Source organism: Taeniopygia guttata, chromosome 1A, assembly GCF_048771995.1.
Source record: "Taeniopygia guttata chromosome 1A, bTaeGut7.mat, whole genome shotgun sequence".
In the NCBI taxonomy this organism is placed as follows: domain Eukaryota; kingdom Metazoa; phylum Chordata; class Aves; order Passeriformes; family Estrildidae; genus Taeniopygia; species Taeniopygia guttata.
Window position 1 is genome coordinate 12,321,969 of NC_133025.1, and position 16,661 is coordinate 12,338,629.

The following is a 16,661-nucleotide window of genomic DNA, read 5'->3' on the forward strand; positions in this document are numbered from 1 at the left end:
CCCGCCGCGTCCCCGCCGGCCCCGCACCGCCGCGGCGGCCGGAGCGGCTCCCGCGAGGCGGCACCGGTGGCGCTGCCTTGGGCCGCGGGATGAACCGGCGGCGCCGCGCGGAACTCCCGGCGGCGGCCGCGGCGCTGGGGGGGAAGGAGTTGGCTGCGCGCGCGCCGCGGTGCAGCCTGGTTTGCGTTCCGGGCGGAAGCGGCGCGGTGCTGCGTCAGGCGGGCGGGCGCGATGCCGGATTACCTGGGAGCCGACCAGAGGAAAACCAAGGAGGAGGAGAAGGAGGACAAACCCATCCGCGGTGAGGGCCGACGGCGAGGACGGTCTCCGAGCAGCGCCCGGGGCGGGAGCGGGGCGGCGCCGCCGGCGGCCATGTCGGTGCCAGGCGCGGCGGGGCTGGAGACCGGCGGGGAAAGGGACTGAAAAGATTAAAGATGTCTCTGTGTGCGCTCTGCGCTGCGGCCGCCGCCCCGGCGCTGTCCCGGCCCGGCCGGGGGGAGCCGCCGAGACCCTCAGGGACCGCCCGGACGATCCGCCTTTTAAGTCTTGTTCTCTTACAAAAGGTTCCTAAAATGTCGACTTTCGTCATCGCGAGAGAAAAAACCTAAAGCCTTTTGTGGTTTAATACTTGTTTCTATATTTAAAACGTCCAACAAAACGTGCCACAATAATGCCGCACCTCCCTGGAAGGAGGCTGTTGTAAGGTGAGGAGGGGCTGGTCCCTTCTGCCGGGTCCGCAGGGAGAGAAACCGAGGAAATGGCCTAAGGGTGAGAAGGAGAGACTCGGGTTAGACACTAGAAAAGCATTTTTGGCAGTTCGGGTGGTCAGACATTGTAATAGGTTGCCCAGGGAGGGGCAGTCGCCATCCCTGGAGGAGTTCAAGAGGATGTGGGTGATGTGGGGGAGGTGGTCCCGGGTCACAGGGGCAGGGCTGGGCTGGTGGCTGGACTCGATGACCATCGAAGTCTCTCCCAGCCTTGATAGTTCCGTGATAATTTCTTTCTCTTGCCGGAGGCTGCCGCTGTCATTCGGAATTCCCGGGAAGCAGGACAGGGAAGGCAGCCGAGTTTTCCGAGGATGCCGGCACGCTGTCAAAGTTGCCGGTTGCCCCTCATGTTTTAACTTATTGTGGCTTTTTATTTCGTGTTGGTAAATATTTAATAAAGCATCTGAAAGCACAAGCAGTGCAAAATGTAATCAGTGATGGACTTTGAGCTATTCCCATCCAAGAAGATTTCTAAATTATAGCAACAGAGTGTTCAGTAGCTATAAAAAACAGTCAATGGGGTGGTACAAATAGTCAGGAAAGAAGCACAGATCAACATAGAAGGTCTTCAGAATCCTGTATAACACATGCTGCTCCCAGATCACCAATACTGTGTGCTTTGGGCCCCATCTGTCTTAAAAAGAGTGGAATTAGACAAGAGAGGAAACAGGGATGGGAAGGGAAAAGAAGTGTTGAAAGTCTGTGATATGAGAGTGGTGTGGCAGAGAGTGACTCTAGCAGAGGTGTATTTTTCTTAGTTAATGGAGAGGGGTCACTGGAGCCACCTCTCTGCAGAGACATCACTAGTGGGAAGTGGTGACAGTTTTTCATTGATGCTTTTTTGAACATCTAGAAACAAAAAGTTAAAAATATGAAGTTGTTGTATTTTCCATCCCTTTTTTGTGCAGTTATAGGCTGGGAAACTACTCTGAGTGAACCAGATTTGAAGTGGCTTGCTTGCTACGAGCTCTGAGTGGTGCAGCTTTTTGGACTGAAGAGTAGCTGGAGACCCTGTTTCATTTTTCTTGCATAGCTGATGCTCTTTTGTTCCACTTTGTTTCAGTGAAAAGCAGAAACTCAATCTCTCCAAAATACATGTTTTGATCTTTTAGAAGCAGAATTAATACTGCTGGCTTTGTTTTCAGAACTGGAAGCTAAGTCTCTCCTGTCTTGTTTCAGCTCTTGATGAAGGAGATATTGCCTTGCTGAAAACATATGTAAGTAACACACACACACACTTGGTGTTGTTAAAGACACAAAGCAGCTCCTGTGGGGAATGCAGTGCAGGAGTGGAGGGGTGTGCACTTAGCAGGCAGAGAGTAACTCTGCTTTTCTCTTCTGCCAAAATCTTCCCTCCCTTTTCACCTTCCAGTGAGATGCAGCCTGCAACACTAAAAATAATCCTGGGTTTGTTAACTTGGAAGTAATTAAGAGTTTGTTTCTCTGTTTTTGTTTTGTATCCCATCGCCGTAGAGGTCTAACAGCCAGGGCTTTACTGGGGCTTTTTCTCCCCTCCTGCCACCAAACTGACTTGCTTTTAGCTGTCATGTTAACAGAATGTATTGTTGGGAGGCACTTTCCATAGACAATAAAGCTTAAAATGCCAACTACCCGTTCCACTAGCAAGTATACCTGGTCTGCAAAAGATCTCTTGAAAGATGAAACTTGCATCTTTAGTATTTTTGACAGAAGTCTAAATTTTGTTGACACCAAGACTCCTTTACAGAGCTCTGAAATACAGCTGGTACTCACTGCAGCTTCTTTTTTTGTTGCCAGTGGTTTACAAAGGAGATATTGTAGAGCAAACAGGTCTGAATCTGCCTGTGTTAGGCAGATCTGGATCAAAAAAAGTATTTTATCACAAGTGAGAATTCTGATTTGCCCCTTTTTCCTTCTGCTGTCCTCTGTGGATGACGGAAAGGTTGGGGAAGGCAGTTAAAGCACTTGTATAGATGGTTTTCAGAAAGTGTATTCCAAATTCTCTGTATGTATGCTTTTACTAAGACTTTTTTAAACTATAGGAGAAATAGCTTGAAAAAGTAAGACTAAACAGGTTTAAAAGAAAAATAAATTATTCAAGTTTAAAAACGTGGAAAATTTCCACCTTCCCAGTTGGTCAGTTGTGTGTGGCAGTACTTCACTTTTGCAAACAGAAATATTATTACTGGAAGTTAATTCTGTCCTTTTTGGCTGTCATCAATGGTTGGCTGCTGTACCAAGACAGTCTGTTGAACATCTTGATGGGCAGCAGCTCTTGTCATTTTTTCCTAAACATGAGATAATTTGACTTACGAAATGATATTCCTTTTCCAGGGCCAGAGCACGTACTCAAGGCAGATCAAGCAAGTAGAAGATGATATTCAACAACTGCTTAAGAAAATCAATGAGCTCACGGGTATGTTTTTGTCATAGAAAGCTTTCAATAGAGGAGCCACACATAGATACCAAAACAAGTGTTGTAAGAAGCTGATTTCCAACAACTTCTTCATTGTTTTTTAGTCTTTTTCTCAAAAGAACACAGTTCTTTATTTGTTAATGTGAGATTTTTGCTTGTTAGGGTGATTTTTTTTCAGCTGAGCAGGGCTAATCTGTACATCTGAGTTTGTAATCAAAACTGTGGTTTTTATATATAATGGTGGTATGAAACAAATGCCCCTTTCTGACTCCAGGTAATGAAGTGTGATAACAACAATTAATTTGTTTCCTAGTTTTTCTTTCACTGATGTACCTTTTTTTGCTCGGTTGCTAATCCTGCAGTGGCTCTCAGTTCTGCTAGGAAGACCAAAATTTCTCTTGTGAAATAATCTTGCTTCTTTTAAATACATCATGGAGATGGTACTTGCTATATGCATGTTTTGGAAGATTTATGGGGTTTTTAATCTGTGTGAATCCCTTAGTTTCTGATATTTTGCACTGGAGCTCAGTGAAAACACTCAAGAGTTTCACTCCTTTAGTGAAATGTAGATATCCACTATCAGTGCTCTGTCCTGCTGTAATCATCCTCACAAGGCAGAATTGCCTGGGAGGGCGGCCAGGCTGGGATTTGAATGTTCAGCTGACACAGTCACGTAGGCTCTTTCCTTAGGAAACTTGTTTTTTAGGAAATCCATCAAAGATGGATGTGTGTGCGTTGTTTTGGAGGTCTCTCAAAAAGCTTCCTGCAGGGTTATCTCAAAGGGTTTGGTGTGGGAAGGATGGCTGACATCCCAGTTAGCTGTTTCCTCCTCAGCTTGTTTGTGCTGCATGCAGGAATCAAGGAATCTGACACCGGCTTGGCTCCTCCTGCCCTTTGGGATCTGGCTGCAGATAAACAAACTCTCCAAAGTGAGCAACCATTGCAAGTTGCAAGGTGAGAGCACTCTTATCCTTCCAGTAGAGCTCCATCGTGCTAAAAATCTGATTTATAGCTTATGTGTGGACTTCTTTTAAAAAATGAAGTCCATGTTGTGCCTATTGAAAGTGATTTTCACCACTGAATCATAAAGGAACTGTGATTATGTGTGGTGTATTTCATACTTGTACTTATTTCTGCAGTTGTTGGTGCTGTAATGGTGTAATCACAAGTACAACAGGTGTTCTGGTGTATTTGAAAAATGTGACTGTTGATGCTTATGGTTAGCAAACAGTTTGTCTGCCTGGAGGTGCAATTGTGTTTGTGTGTTAGGTGCACAAAGATTATCAATGCAGACTCCGAGGATCCCAAGTACATTATCAATGTCAAGCAATTTGCCAAGTTCGTGGTGGATCTCAGTGACCAGGTGGCACCTACTGACATAGAAGAAGGCATGAGAGTTGGGTATGCAAAATCTTTCTGTTCTTGTGAGTCTTCTTGCAGACTGAAGCTTTCTCTTGAGTTATCTCATGTTGTAGTTGGACAGGTAAACAAGCCTTCATTTCCAGTTTTTGCAGTGGTTGAAATTACACCACTACTGTCTTTTGGATGACAGTAATTCACCCGCATGCTCTGCTGGAATCTTGTTTTGATGTTATTTTGACAAAAATTGGAAAAACCCATATGTTAATGGACAGAAACCTTTCAGTTCAGGCCCCAGTAGTCCCAGCTTTCAGGGAGCCTGTGTAGGCTCCTTCTTTGGCACTCTGAGGTTGCACTCAAAGCAGCCAGGAAATGTTCACTGAGGACGTAAAACCTGTTTTACTTTAAGAGTCGGTAATTTGCCAGTTTGCTCTGTGGGATATTTTGAAATTTAATTTTCCAAATACTTTGGAATTAATAGTTTTGGACACCTTAGAATTTTCTACAGAAAGAATTCCAGTATCTAGCCTACCTGACTATTAGCTTTCAGGGCTTGGCTGTCTTGATGCCAGAGAAAAGAACAGTTCAAGAATTCAGCTCCTCGTTTCCAGAGTTGTTTCTACATAACACTTTACTTAACCAGTGTTAAAATAATAGTCTTTATGCTTCATCACCAGGGTGGACAGAAACAAGTACCAAATCCATATTCCCTTGCCTCCAAAGATTGATCCCACAGTCACCATGATGCAAGTGAGAGTTGCTTTTACTTACTTTGATGTGGCTTTATCTTGTAATTGTGATCCTTTTGCTGGATTTTGTTGTGGGCTGTTGAAAGCCTGTAGAGATTTGCAGCACCAGGCTGGTAACTGCTCACTCACCTCTTTGTTGTGCAGGTAGAGGAAAAACCTGATGTCACTTACAGTGATGTTGGTGGCTGTAAAGAGCAGATTGAAAAGCTGAGAGAGGTGGTCGAAACCCCTCTGCTTCACGTAAGTAACCTCCTGTTTGAAGCTTCTATTATTTTGGAAGTATTCTGGTCATCTGTGGGCATCTGAAAAAGCAAGAAAAGACAATGTTACTGCATGTAAACAGTTCAATGAAAAGAAATCAGGTTTTACCAAGTGAAATCCAGCCCAGCCTCGTTTACAATCATTAATGATTTCCTTGATTTGCATATATGCTTTGATGCACATAATCTTTAATTTGTACATAACCTTGCCTTCTGGCTCCCTTCATTACAGCCTGAAAGATTTGTGAACCTTGGAATTGAGCCCCCCAAAGGAGTGCTTTTGTTTGGGCCACCTGGCACAGGCAAAACCCTCTGTGCCCGTGCAGTGGCTAACAGGACTGATGCCTGCTTCATCAGAGTGATCGGATCTGAGCTGGTGCAGAAATACGTGGGAGAGGTAAGAGAAGTACCTGATGGAGTGTGGAGGGGTTTGGAGATTTCCCTCGTGGATACCAGGCAGCACAGTGCGGGCAAGGGATGGATGTACTTGGAAGCTGCAGGTGCAGGGGTAGGAGCTATCAGACAGATCACTGCAGGTCAGGCAATGCTGACATGACCTCAGCTTTGCTGTCACTTATGAGAGGGATTTTGTAGCACAGAATTCAATCTGCAGTTCAGGAGGACTCTGGAATTAGGATTCTGCTCCCAACTCTGCCACTTACTTTTCAGTTGGCCCTGAGGTAAATTACTGCATCTGTACTTCTCGGTTTAAGAGCAGTAATTTTTCTCTCCTTTATAAATTACTTTAAGCTTTATATTTGTCCCATTATATATGTGAACAAATAAAAGGAGTTTTCACATTGGAAACTTAGAAGTATTTGGAAGCATGAAAAGTTTGATTTTGATAATTTTCCTTTAATGCACCTAAAATCTCTAACAAAATCTTCATTTTTTCTCTTTCAGGGAGCTCGAATGGTTCGTGAACTCTTTGAAATGGCCAGAACTAAAAAAGCTTGCCTTATATTCTTTGATGAGATTGATGCCATTGGAGGTATGTTTGTAATAGCTACAGTTCTAATCTCATGTGAGAGCTTCCAGGTTTTCATGTAGTTCTGTATCTGGATTGATGCATTTCAAGAAAAGTACTTGTAAATACTGAGTTAGCAAAACTACTCCCAGCACACCCCATGTCCAGGAAGCTGTCAGGAAGTGGTTTATATAGCCCAGATGGGAAGCCATTTTTGCACATTTGGAACACCCAGATTATTCAAACTTCAGTGAAGAACCTTTGTATTTTGTTTGCAAAAAAGTACTGTTAACTTAAACCCCTTCAGCTTCTGGACTACACCCAATGTCCTTATTACTTCCTGAACATTATTATTTTTTCTCAAAAGAAAAGTCCTTTGGAGGTAGAGCAGTTCTTACATAAATAGGGGAGAAAGATGATTTTGGTTGAGGGAAGGGCAAAGCAAACAAAACTACATGGGTAAATTCCAGTAGCTTGGCCAGTTTTTAGGTAGGGAGATAGAGGCCCTTTTGTACTCAGGATCTTTGTAACTCATCACACCCTTTTTAACTCCTCACAAATACTTGTATGCACTTTAAAATAATTTTCTCTGGTGTCCTGTGTTGCAGCCACTGTGACACCTCTGTGTCCATGGCCTGGAGCTGCGTCTCCCTCAGTGACTGGTGTGTCTCCTCTGCAGGTGCTCGTTTCGATGACGGGGCGGGGGGTGACAACGAGGTGCAGCGCACCATGCTGGAGCTCATCAACCAGCTGGATGGGTTCGACCCCCGCGGCAACATCAAAGTGCTGATGGCCACAAACAGACCCGACACTCTGGACCCAGCACTGATGAGGCCTGGCAGGCTGGACAGGAAGATAGAGTTCAGCCTGCCTGATCTTGAGGTGAGAACTCTTCATTTCACTGCCAAGCGTGTTCTGATAGCAGAGCATTTCTTACATTAGGGCATCGTTGTCTGGGAGTTCATGAGCATCAGCAAATGTAGCACTCTTAAATTATGTGAAACTACATACTATGGAAGTATGGGGGGTTAAAGATGTGCCAAAGGTTTTTCCACACTGCACAGATTCCATCCTAGCTGAGAAGCCATGGTAAGCAGCTGTAATCACTGTATGTTCCTGCCTCAACAGAGAAAAAAATCCTTTAACCAGATCCACAGTTTAGTTCAGAAGCTAGAATGTGTTTTGTTTGGTTCTTTTGAGAGAGATTTCTTGAGGTACTTCTATGATGAAAGCCCTTTTTAATGTTATTTTCTTACTTTAGTGTCATGGACACTTAGACATTCCAGTCCAGACATGGGAAACCATAGCTGGGTAGCAAATACAAGATGTATTTTCCATTTGCCTGTGCTGTGGAGGCAGACAGCTGCAGGCTGGAGTCATCACCTCTTTCATGCCATGAACACCTCTGTCCTCCTGCCTTTTCTTCAGGGGCGAACTCACATCTTCAAGATCCACGCTCGTTCGATGAGTGTGGAGAGGGACATCAGATTTGAGCTGCTGGCTCGGCTGTGTCCTAACAGCACAGGTAAGCTGACCGTATTTATTTCTTTACTTAGACAGTTCTGTGTCTGCTCCGTGGCCCCTGGCAGTCGGTGCTGAGTTGTTTATCCCTGTCTCTCCCAGGCGCTGAGATCCGCAGTGTCTGCACGGAGGCGGGAATGTTCGCTATCCGCGCGCGCCGGAAAATCGCCACCGAGAAGGACTTCCTGGAGGCAGTGAACAAAGTCATCAAATCGTACGCCAAGTTCAGCGCTACCCCTCGCTACATGACCTACAACTGATACCTGGGAAGGTTCTTCCTGTTCCCCCAAAACTTTCTGTGGAACAGAAATCAAAGCGTAGCGATTCGTGTTTTGTTCTTGGAAGCTAGAAATAAATGGAGAGTTCCAAACAATAGGGGTGTGTTCATTCTGAGTGTTTTACTCCAGTGGATTATTGCTGCTGTTGGGAAAAGATCTCGGTGAGGTTACAGCAGCACGGCCTAAGCCACTGATAATTTTAAATCAGATACTTGGGCAATGTCAGACATCACAAGTTTAGAAGTCTGCTCACCATCTACCCCCCAAAACTTGAATCTGAGCCATAGAGGTGCTAGAAGACCCCTGAGTGTCTCCAGTGTTCCTGGGTGTGCTGAGAAGTGCTTGTGTGTCCCAAGAAAATGGGAGCTGCTATGGGAAGGGACTTGGCTGAGTCACTGCCCAGCTAAGGGAAAACATGAAGGGACATTTTTACCCTCCCTTGGTGAATGCTCTGATACCATCACAACTTGGGTTTTTTATCTTCAGTGGTTTTTCTATCCCTTTTGCTGAGATTCTTTGTTGTGTCTTACAAAATAGTAAATGGGTCAGAGAGGAGGAAGGTGTGATTTCTTACTGCTGAGGGATGGAAAATTCCTTTTCCCTGCTCCTGCTGTGAAGTTTGACATCAGTCTGGTAGTGAGAACTTTGAGACATTGTATGACTTCTCTGAGATGCTGCTGCTGCACACAGGATGAGTGTGACAGGGTCCTGGTGCTGAGCGGTGGCTGGGAGTTGTTGGCCACAGGCAGCCTTGAAAGGTTAATCCTCGTTCATCTGAGATGTTCCTGTAGAGCTGGGTGTGCTCAATAAAAAACAACAGCCTTCCCTTTTCCTTTCTTTCCAGTGTCGCATTAAAGCAATTTCAGGGGAAGAGCTGGAAGAGGTTAAAGAAATACCCGAGGGAAAAAAAGTGCTTTTGGGAACTGCTTTGTCTTGGAAGTGGGAGAAGTTTTATTGTCAGTTGTATCAAAATGAGACCCATCTATTTATCAGTAGAACAGTTCTTACATAAACAGGAGAATTATGAAGCCACTTTTATTTTTTTAATAGGAAGTATGTGCCATAGAGAGAGTATGCAGCCATGGACTGGGTTAAGGTTCTGATTGGTGTCAGTATCTTTGATATGGAAACCTGGGCAATCTCAATACTTGTGTGTCATTTCAGGAAGACCAGTTTAGGGAGGATGCAAGTTCATTGGTGGGACAGGATGTTTCTCATTTTCAGATAGCAGCACTGACAACATCTCTATTTACTAGGAGCAGCACTTGAAATCAAGTGTAGCTTTTACTTCAGAAGGGTAAGTGAAGTATGGAGAAAGAGTTTGGATCTTACCAGGTATCCTGAAATACTGTCAGTGCTCTTGCAAAAAAAAAGGAGGGGAAAGGAACACGACCCTGATTATAACCAGGTACTGAGCCAGATTTAGGCCATGCAGTGCCGTCTGCTGTGGTGGGGCTTCAGCAGCAGGGGCAAGGCACTCCCCTGTCCCTGCAGACAAACTGCAGCCCTGTTACAAGGTCAAAGGACCTGGGGTTGTATATTCTGGCACTGACAAGCCTAAGATAGGATTTAACTTTTAGATAGTGGTCTGTTAATCAGTGCAGGGAAGAGGAAGTGGTGGGTGCCCTTTCTAGGGGCTGGCTCAGGCTGCCAGGGGGATGTAGTGCTTCAGCTGGTAGCAGCAAAATACAGGAAGAGATGAGCAAGAGCTGCTGAAAATGTTGTTCTATGGGATGAGTTACTAGCACTGCTGGGGGTTGTTCTGCGTGCTCTGGGATGTGGGACTTTCTTGGGCAAAGGTTTTCAGTCCAGCATTTCAGCAGCTCCCTGGGAAATGCATCTGTTTCTACCATGGTGGGAAATCCAGCTTTAGTTGTGTATCCCTGTGAGGCCTGAAAGGGAGAGGTTTAATGGGGGTGACAGGAGTGAGGAACAGGAACCAGCACAGCAGGGAAGACCTGCCTGAAGGTAGAAACCTCTCTTGGCCCCTCTCTTGGCATCAGACACTTGTATCTGGGGCTCTCAGCCTGTCCCTCATGCAGAGTCACACCAAGACAAAGTGGAAAATTTTGACAAGTGACATCACTTTATTTTGGAAGTTGACAAGATTTCAATGTGAACTGAAGAGACTAGAGAGTTAAAAACTGAAGCTGCAACAAGCTGAAAGTAGAAAAATATACTGTAAGTAGATACAAAGGCTTGTTGAACTAGTTAACATTATAAAATGTACCAAAAGTTGTTTAAATAAGCACACACAATGTCTTCACATGCATGCACTTCTTCCTTTGAACTCCAGCTAAGCAGCAATTTCTGATGCAGAAAGCTTTCCATCCTTATGGACAGGGCAGTCTGAGGAAGTAAAGTATCTTCCCCAACTTCCCTGGTCCCTGGAAACGGTTTACCTGAAGCAAGCCCTAAATGTAACAGAGCCTGAAATAAAATATTACATTCTGTGACCAGAGGTGAGGAAGGTGTCTGAATTCCTTATGCACAGGACCTGTGATTTGAGGGTGCTGAGTGAAATGTCACTGATGCCCCCCTTCCCCTGTGTTGTCAAAATAATCTACAGAGAAATACTTTTAGGTTCCTGCCTCTGCTGAGCTTCACAGTGACTGTTGTGAGGGAAACAGGGGCACTGAAGATTTCTTTTACATGATTTCCACGATTTTCACCTCACACCCGGAGTGAGGCAGTACTGCAGTGGCCAAGCTGGCAACAGAAAAAGAAACCCCATGCTACTGTTTCTTTTAAAAACCCAAACATATACAATTTTGGAATTCTATTGAACTCTATTACTCAAAGCACTTAAAAGCTGTGGCGGAAGCAGCACTACTGGGAGGAAGATGGGCAACAGAAAAGTACCTTTTTTTGACCATTGAGACTTAAGACCTTGCTTAAATTTTCATTCCAGCTTAAGAGACTGCATATAGGGCATTAGTTCTTAACTTAAGTAGGCTTAATTCCTGTCTAAAACCAGTTTTGTCTTCAAATTTCAAAGCTAAATTAAGTTTAGCTTAAAATCATCTGTGTTCTTTTCTAGAAAGCCTAACCAAGTTTTGTCAGTGAAAATACCATACTGATAATGTAATAATTAAACAATGAGTTTCTGACTTGAAGTTCACTTAGAGCAGAAATGAAGAATTTGGTATAGTTGAGACAGGTTAGGTATTTTTAAAAAATTAACTCTACCATCCAGGTTTAAAAACAGCAGCATCTAAATGCCACCAGTGTGAATTGATTAATCCAGCTGGCAGAGTATTATAAATTGTACGAATCTGTTGTATGCAGATGTTGACATCAGGCTTTAAAAGTAATCTAAGAAAGTTATTTAAAGACACTGGTACAGTGTATTGCACTTGCAGAACAGTTACCTCCTGCAAGATCCCACGTGTAGTGAGTTAAAGTGCCCATTTTCTCAACAGGAATTGGAATGTCACCTTGTCCACCAGATTATGAGTGCAGCAGAATACACTGAATTTTCTTTTCTTGCATAATTTTGTGCTTGTGTATTATTGGAAGGCTATACCCTGACTGAAGGAAAAAAACTCAAGAGCATGAAGGCTTCCATTTCCTTATCTACTTTTCCTACAAAAAATAAGCACCACCCCATACCCGTAGATACAAACAGCCTCAGGCTCTCTTCAAACTGTGCAAATAAAATACTCAGAACGAATCTCCATCAGCATAAATCTGGCTCCCATTCTGCTCAATGCCACTCTTCAAAGGTGGAAGTCAGCCTGTGCAGCAGACCCATCTTTCATTTGGCATGCAAGGACAGCATCGTGAATACTGTGAAACAGCAACTCTCTTGTTACACTTTTATCAAAAAAATTCAGTCTTGTCAGCTCATTCATAACAGGGCCTACAAAACAAAACCCAAACATGGCATCAGCACATACACTTAAGTACAAAGATGGAAGACAATGACATCCCAGGAAGAACATGAGAACTTGTTCTCTTACTTGCTGTTACTAAAAAATTTGAAATAGTCAAGTGCATCACGTGCTAGTTCTACTCCAAGCAGTCTATGCCTACAGACAAAGACAGAGGCCTATTCTTGGCAGAGGATGTTACAATCCCAAATACTGGATATTGGAACATTTCAGGCTTTTTTCCTTATTACATTACCACTGTGATTTCAATATTCTAAGTTCAGTGTGGCATTCATAACTCGCCAGCTGGAAGAAATGGAAGCAGGATCCAGTCCTCGCAAAGCTCATTTCATCAGTGCTCCACTTTCACTAAAGTTAAGGTTCTAATGCATATGGGCTTGCTTTTTCTCAAATCCAATTTTATGTGAAGTGCTGATATTACTGAGGCACTACTGGCAGCAGGAAATTCGGGAGCAGAGGGAAGGAGATAAAAACACAATCTCCCCCATAAAGCTCACAAAAAAAAAAAAATCTCAACTCACCACTACAGCTGGCAATGCAGACACATACACCAACTTCTTTGTATTCTTTTATAATCTACAACAGAGTTAAGGTGAAGTTAAATGCAGATAATAAATACATCATCATACACACCACAGTTCTGGAAGCCAAATCCTGTGAAAGCCGCAGAGTAAACATTCCCCAGTATTCAGCTAAAACTTACAAAATTAAACCAGTGATTAGGCGAGATATTGAATTGTATTTGAGCAGACAGTTACATCTCATGCTGACAAGCTCCTTATTAGATATCTGAAAAGTTTTCTGTGGGTGTTTCTGGGTAAAAAAACCCCTACTTACTGATTTTAGTGTTTTTGCTCCAACTGAATCCACAAAGTTCACTGGGGTGAAATCCAGAATTAAAGAGTGAATACTTGATTTGGGCTCCACAAAATGTTCATGCTCATCAGGAGACATGTCTTGTACACTGGAATCTTCAAGTTTTCCATTCACAGGTAAGTCATCACTTGCTATCTCATGTTTTACACTTGCTTCTACGTCGTTAGTCTGGGAGAGAAGATGAATAAAGTTTAAAGGCAATCAAGGCTTTTTCAATGTAAATCCCTTTGCTCCTTTCACTCGTGTTCTTTAAGCCTTTAAAAGCTGACAAAATCCTGGTCACTACAGAAACTGGCTTGACATGCACACAGACTTCCATATCCTGTGTGTATCAAGGTTATGCCCAGCCTTTTAACAGTCACACACAAGCAGCTTAAAGCTGTTATCTCAGGACTGAATTACCCATTTCCTTCAAACACTGACACCTGTTCATCTTTATTGACACAGTTTTACTCCATTTCCTTGTCTCATCCTTGGCTGAGTCCATCAATACGTATATATTAAAAATAAAGAACAGCAACTGGGCTCCAAGTTAGGCCTTTTTTAGGTTTCCCATGGTAAAATCATACACCATCTCCCACCATGGTGGTGAATTTAAATATGCATAAGAGTACAAGCATGTCCCAAATAACCCTTCTCAGTGTATCTGGGCCACGCCAGGATTAGCAGAGGGAATGGCACCTTCTTGTTACAGGAGCTGCTGATTAGAATTAATTTATTATATATTATTACTACATTATTATTCCAAGTGTGTGGGCAGGGGCAGAGTCCCTTTGATTTCTGCCAACAGCACTGGTGAGACAGCATGACGGCATGGAGAGTTTCTGTGCTACTCTGTGCTACCTGAAGGCAATCAAGGTCCAACACAATTATCCAATATAGCAGTGAGCCTCTGATCCTTACACTGTTCCTTCAGCCACCTGTCCCCACTGCACAGCATTTCCTCCCTAAGCAGCACACCTTGTATGAAGCACAAGAGTGGTAACACCTGGAAGCAGCCTGTAAGCTGATAAAGCAGAGGTAAATATTTACCGAAGGGCTCACGAGCTTCAGCACAGCTTTCTTTCTGTGCTCATTTGCTGCCTTTATCTCCCTGGCGTGGCGCTTCTGGGCTTTTCTCCTTGCTTTTAATAAGGCACCAGGGTCCACTCCAGTCTGTCAGGAGAAAAAAGTATGATCAGAGGAGATTCAGCTTGTTAGGATGGCACTGGAATATCAATTTGCACTGAATTAACCACTGCCATAAATTTAAACAAGAAGCCTGCATTTTCCAGCTTCCCTTGGTAGGGGTGAGAACAGTGTAAAGAAGGAATCATCTTGGCAAGCACTGTGTTAACAAGATGAGGGAAAGATGCATCTCATTCTTTTCTTGAAAATCAGAGAGTGTTGTGTTTCAACCAAGTGCTGATTAGAGTGCAGAGAGCAAAGGAGAGCGAAGTAATGTTGGGCAATAATCACCAGTATCTCTTGCTTTGTGAGGGCAAGTACCACCCACCTGTTTTGTTTAAGACTCGCCATGGGAGCTACAGAAAAATGTTTCAGAAGTTAGTACAGGCGCAGTTGTCACTGGGACAGGTGGTTCTGCTGTTGCCACTGCCACCCAGTGACAGCAGGGTGACACAGGCAGTGAGGCATGCCCTGTGTGCAGGTCACCTGCTGCCCATGAGAGGCACTAAATGCCCACAGTATTCCATGGACTTAGACTCCAGTAAAGTTAGTTACCCAACAAGGAAACTTTTATTCCCATTTTGTTTTCAGCTTAGCAACTAGCTTCCTGCTATAAAAAAAAGGTTTGGATTTGACCAGTCTGTGCTCGGCACCCACCACTTTCCATTCAGGAGCAGTCAGTATTAAGCAACACTTCGTTTATACCCTCCCACTATGTTGTTGCTTCCTAAGATAATTTGTAGCTGGCTGGAGCATCACCTCTCATATTTTACAGATCACCAGGGGCTGCAGGCTGAGAAACACTGTGCTAAGGGCTACACTAAAGGAGCTGAAAGACGAGCATGTTTCAGAAGCAGTTTGAATTTTGAGGAAACAGACATTAAAGAATTTACTCACCTTTTTCTTCAGTGCCCTTGTATATGACTCACTATTAGCAAAATAAAGAGATGTATTAGCTTGAAATATTTTGATTCCAGGATATTCTTTAACCTAAGGAAAATATTGGGTGTGAACAGTTAAACAGAATAAAAGCCCTTGTGTAATCATAAGACACATGAACATGCAGCAGTGCAACAGCCAACCCTGAATGGCTCTCAGCCCGTGCCAGATAAAGAAGGTTGGCACTGTTGTGAGCAAAGGCAACCAGGAGATCAGAACCTCCCCCTTTCCCAGTGTAATACTGCACACTATCAATGCCTGGTAACATTTCTCCTTCTATATTACACCAAAATGTACAGCCATAAAAATGAAATATTTGCAGTTCTTTCATGTTGCTATTTGCAGCTGATATTACCATGAGGAAATCATGCAAATTGCTTCCTTTTAGCCTCCCTTTCAACAGGCATAATTACTTATTTCCCTCTTTCTCTCTTCTTCTTTCTTGACTCCCCAGGTACCAAGAAAAACAACCTTTCAAATCTTTGGTTTTATCCAGACCTTCAGACAGGTCTTGATATTCACTTCTCTCCCCTACTTAAAATGCAGTCATCTCTAAACAGGCTGAACTGTGACATTTTGTGTGCAAAATGACCTGGCCAGCAGCAGAGATCCAGCCTGCCATATGCTGCCAACCCCACCTTTACCCAGGAGGAAATGCTGACTATATTCAAACGGAGTCTCCTCTCCTTTGCTTACAGATATAAATGCGAGCACTCATACTCCTGCTTTGCATATTTAAAGCAGAACTGCACAATCTTTTTCCATAGGTTCTTACAGACTTGTTCCTAAGTAAAGGACTATGTAACTTTCATAGCAGCATCTCTGAGAACATAGCAGAGAGTGCAGAAAATTGTAGCTGCTGTTTAGGAATAAATACAGCATGTTTATATCCACCACCCTGACAAAATGTAATGATTTCATCATCTTTTAGTTGAAAAAAATGGCATTTATGAGAAGCTAAGTGCATGGTGAGCAATTGTGCCATTAATCACATATATTTAATGAGCAAGGGATGGGTGGGATGCTGTTTTGAACAGTTTGTGCAATTCTGTAGAACATACAAGTTTGGATCCTGGGTTCCATGGATTCCATGCACTACTGCCACACAAATGAAGAAGTATGCACTTGTTTACATGGCAGGTTTAGCACTGGAATTCCTGAACACTGGACAATGGAGCTAGTATAAAAGTACTTCTGATCACTGCCTGGTGAAATGTACGTGCAGTACAAAGAACTTGCATTCTGAACAAAACAACTTTCACGACTAAACTCAAATTTATTTCTGTCCTTTCAACACAGGTGAATGCTCATCAGACAGCACTGCATGTGCAGTGTGGTAGGACAAAGCAGCAAATTATCACAGCTGTCTTTGCTCCACTGAATGAAACTCCTCAATGCAGAAGAACACGTTCCTACCTCTTCATACTCTTCCACATCACAGTAGATGTCAGTGTTAGGAATCTGACCAAGGATTCTGTATTCAGGGCTAG

At 43.5% G+C, this 16,661-nt stretch overlaps 2 protein-coding genes across 5 annotated transcripts in view; one reads left to right on the forward strand and one right to left on the reverse strand.

Moving 5' to 3' along the window:
* Positions 1-205: 205 nt before the first annotated feature.
* PSMC2 (proteasome 26S subunit, ATPase 2) lies at positions 206-8,391 on the forward strand. Its single transcript, NM_001245126.1, is given in 12 exon segments — positions 206-301; positions 1,947-1,984; positions 3,081-3,162; positions 4,017-4,116; positions 4,432-4,563; positions 5,199-5,271; positions 5,415-5,510; positions 5,763-5,927; positions 6,434-6,521; positions 7,177-7,379; positions 7,926-8,022; positions 8,121-8,391. Coding segments are annotated over 12 exon segments (1,302 nt in total). The 5' UTR covers positions 206-231; the 3' UTR covers positions 8,279-8,391.
* A 1,972-nt stretch (positions 8,392-10,363) lies between these two features.
* The window catches only part of SLC26A5 (solute carrier family 26 member 5), a 33,539-nt gene continuing 27,241 nt past the window's right edge, over positions 10,364-16,661 (reverse strand). For all 4 annotated transcript variants that reach the window (XM_032743664.3, XM_072919464.1, XM_030291608.4 and 1 more), the window contains exons 15-20: positions 16,588-16,657; positions 15,130-15,222; positions 14,098-14,220; positions 13,027-13,233; positions 12,711-12,765; positions 10,364-12,158 (exon numbers count right to left, since the gene is read on the reverse strand). In XM_032743664.3, the coding sequence (XP_032599555.3) occupies positions 12,016-12,158; positions 12,711-12,765; positions 13,027-13,233; positions 14,098-14,220; positions 15,130-15,222; positions 16,588-16,657 (691 nt within the window). In that variant the 3' untranslated portion in view covers positions 10,364-12,015. The remainder of the gene's footprint in view (positions 12,159-12,710; positions 12,766-13,026; positions 13,234-14,097; positions 14,221-15,129; positions 15,223-16,587; positions 16,658-16,661) is intronic.